Source organism: Asparagus officinalis, unplaced genomic scaffold (assembly GCF_001876935.1).
Source record: "Asparagus officinalis unplaced genomic scaffold, Aspof.V1 AsparagusV1_Un280, whole genome shotgun sequence".
In the NCBI taxonomy this organism is placed as follows: Eukaryota; Viridiplantae; Streptophyta; class Magnoliopsida; order Asparagales; family Asparagaceae; genus Asparagus; species Asparagus officinalis.
In genome coordinates this window covers 17703-19728 of record NW_017972545.1, presented here as the reverse complement: position 1 = coordinate 19728, position 2026 = coordinate 17703, and the positions used below count along the sequence as shown (strand labels likewise).

The 2026-nt window shown below is 44.5% G+C and overlaps 1 protein-coding gene across 1 annotated transcript; it reads left to right on the top strand.

The window, feature by feature from the left end:
• The first annotated feature begins 244 nt into the window (after positions 1–244).
• On the top strand, positions 245–646 carry LOC109827527. The gene has a single exon (XM_020394538.1). The coding sequence runs from the start codon at positions 245–247 to the stop codon at positions 644–646; it is 402 nt and encodes a 133-aa protein (XP_020250127.1).
• The last annotated feature ends 1380 nt before the right edge of the window (positions 647–2026 follow it).

Genomic DNA, 2026 nt, shown 5'->3' with positions numbered 1-2026 from the left:
TTTACGAGAGCATCAGTTATATGCTAAGTTCAGCAAATACGAGTTTTGGCTATCGGATGTTTGATTTTTGGGCCACGTCATTAGCAGAGAGGGCATAGCAGTAGATCCAACAAAGGTTGAGGCAGTACTAGATTAGGAGCTGCCGAAGACCGTTACAAAGATTCGTAGCTTCTTAAGTTTAGCCGGCTATTATAGGAAGTTCATTCAGGACTTCTCAAAGATTGTCACACCACTTATACGCCTTATGAAGAAGGGTATACAGTTTATTTGGGGCATAGAGTGCCAAAAGGCCTTTGAGACCTTGAAGACCAAGTTGACTACAGCACCGGTTTTGTCCATTCTGAGCAGTGAGAGGACATTGGTTGTCTACACAGATGTGTCATTAGCGTGCCTAGGAGGCGTTTTGATACAGACCCAGAGAGTAGTAGCTTATGCCTTTCGACAGTTAAGGACGCATGAGCAGAACTACCCCCACACACGACTTGAAGCTAGTAGCAGCGGTCTTTGCACTGAAGACATGGAGGCATTACCTGTATGGGATGCAGTTCAAGTTATTCATAGACCACTAGAGTCTGAAGTACCTATTTTCTCAGAAGAAACTCAACCAGAGGTAGCGGCGATTAGTCGAGTTCATCAAGGATTATGAGTTCGTGATTCAGTATCATCCAGGGAAGGTGAACGTTGTAGCAGACGCTTTGAACAGGAAGTATCGACGTCGGGTTGTAGCTTTGAGGTGTTCAATGTACTAAGACCTTTACACCCTTAGCCAGTTTGACTTTAGACCGACGATCGGCAGGAGTAGCACATTTTTGGGAGCTATGTCAGTGCAGCCTTCTTGGAGTGATAAAGTGGTCGGAGCTTAGCTAGAAGACTCTTGAATTCTAACCCGAAAGGGGGAGATTTCCAAGGAGCCCAAGGCTAATTGGACCGTTGGAGAAGATGAAGGCCTTCGTATGAAAGACTGATTAGTTATGCCAGCTAGTGCAGAACTAAAGAAGGAGTTGCTTGATGAGGCACATCGTACTAGGTATACAGCGCATCCAGGCACAACAAAAATGTACAATGACCTGAAGAGATACTTTTGGTGGAGCAACATGCGTAGGGAGATAGCATAATATGTTGCAGATGCTTTACCTGTCAACAAGTAAAGGCAGAATATTAGAGACAAGCAGGAACCCTACAACCTTTACCCATTCCGGAATGGAAACAGGCGAATATCTCTATAGATTTCATTGTGGGGTTATCGAGGTCGAAGAAAGGGAATGATTTCGTTTGGGTGATAGTTGATCAGTTGACAAAGTCAGTACATTTTATACCAGTGAAGACTACCTACGCCGCCGAGACTTATTCAAGAACCTTCATTCAGGAGATAGTTTGATTGCACGGAGTTCCAGAGATGATTGTATCGGCTCGAGGCTCAGTTTTCACTTCACATATTTGGAGAAGCTTCCAGGATTCATTCGGCAGCAGATTATCAAACAACAGTGTATTTCACCCGCAGACAGATAGGCAAACACAGAGAGTGAACCAAATTTTGGAGGACATGTTGCGGGCTTGCATTCTAGACTTCTAGGGCAGTTGGGAGGACTACATACCTTTGATCGAGTTTGCTTATAACAACAATTATCAAGCGACGATCGGTATGGCTCCGTATGAGGCTCCTGTAGATCCCCGATTTGTTAGGCAGAGCCGAAGAATAGCCTATTACTTGGGACAAAGCTTATGAGGCAGACTACGGAGAAGGTAACATTGATTAGAAAGCGTATTCTTACCACTCAGAGTCGGCAAAAGAGCTAGCGAATCAGATACGATGACCTTTGGAGTTTCAGGTTGGAGATTTTGTCATGTTGAAGGTATCGCCTATGAAGGTTGTTCAGCGGTTCGGCAGACGGAAAAACTAGCCCCGAGATATGTTAGACCATTCAGGATTATCGAGCGTGTTGGAGCAGTTTTATATAGACTAGATCTTCCAGCATTGATGTCAAGCGTGCACAATGTATTTCATGTGTCGATGCTCAAGAAGCAC

Bases quoted from the DNA above. Each gene is read 5' to 3' on its own strand.
- LOC109827527 (XM_020394538.1), top strand. From the start codon at position 245: ATGAAGAAGGGTATACAGTTTATTTGGGGCATAGAGTGCCAAAAGGCC.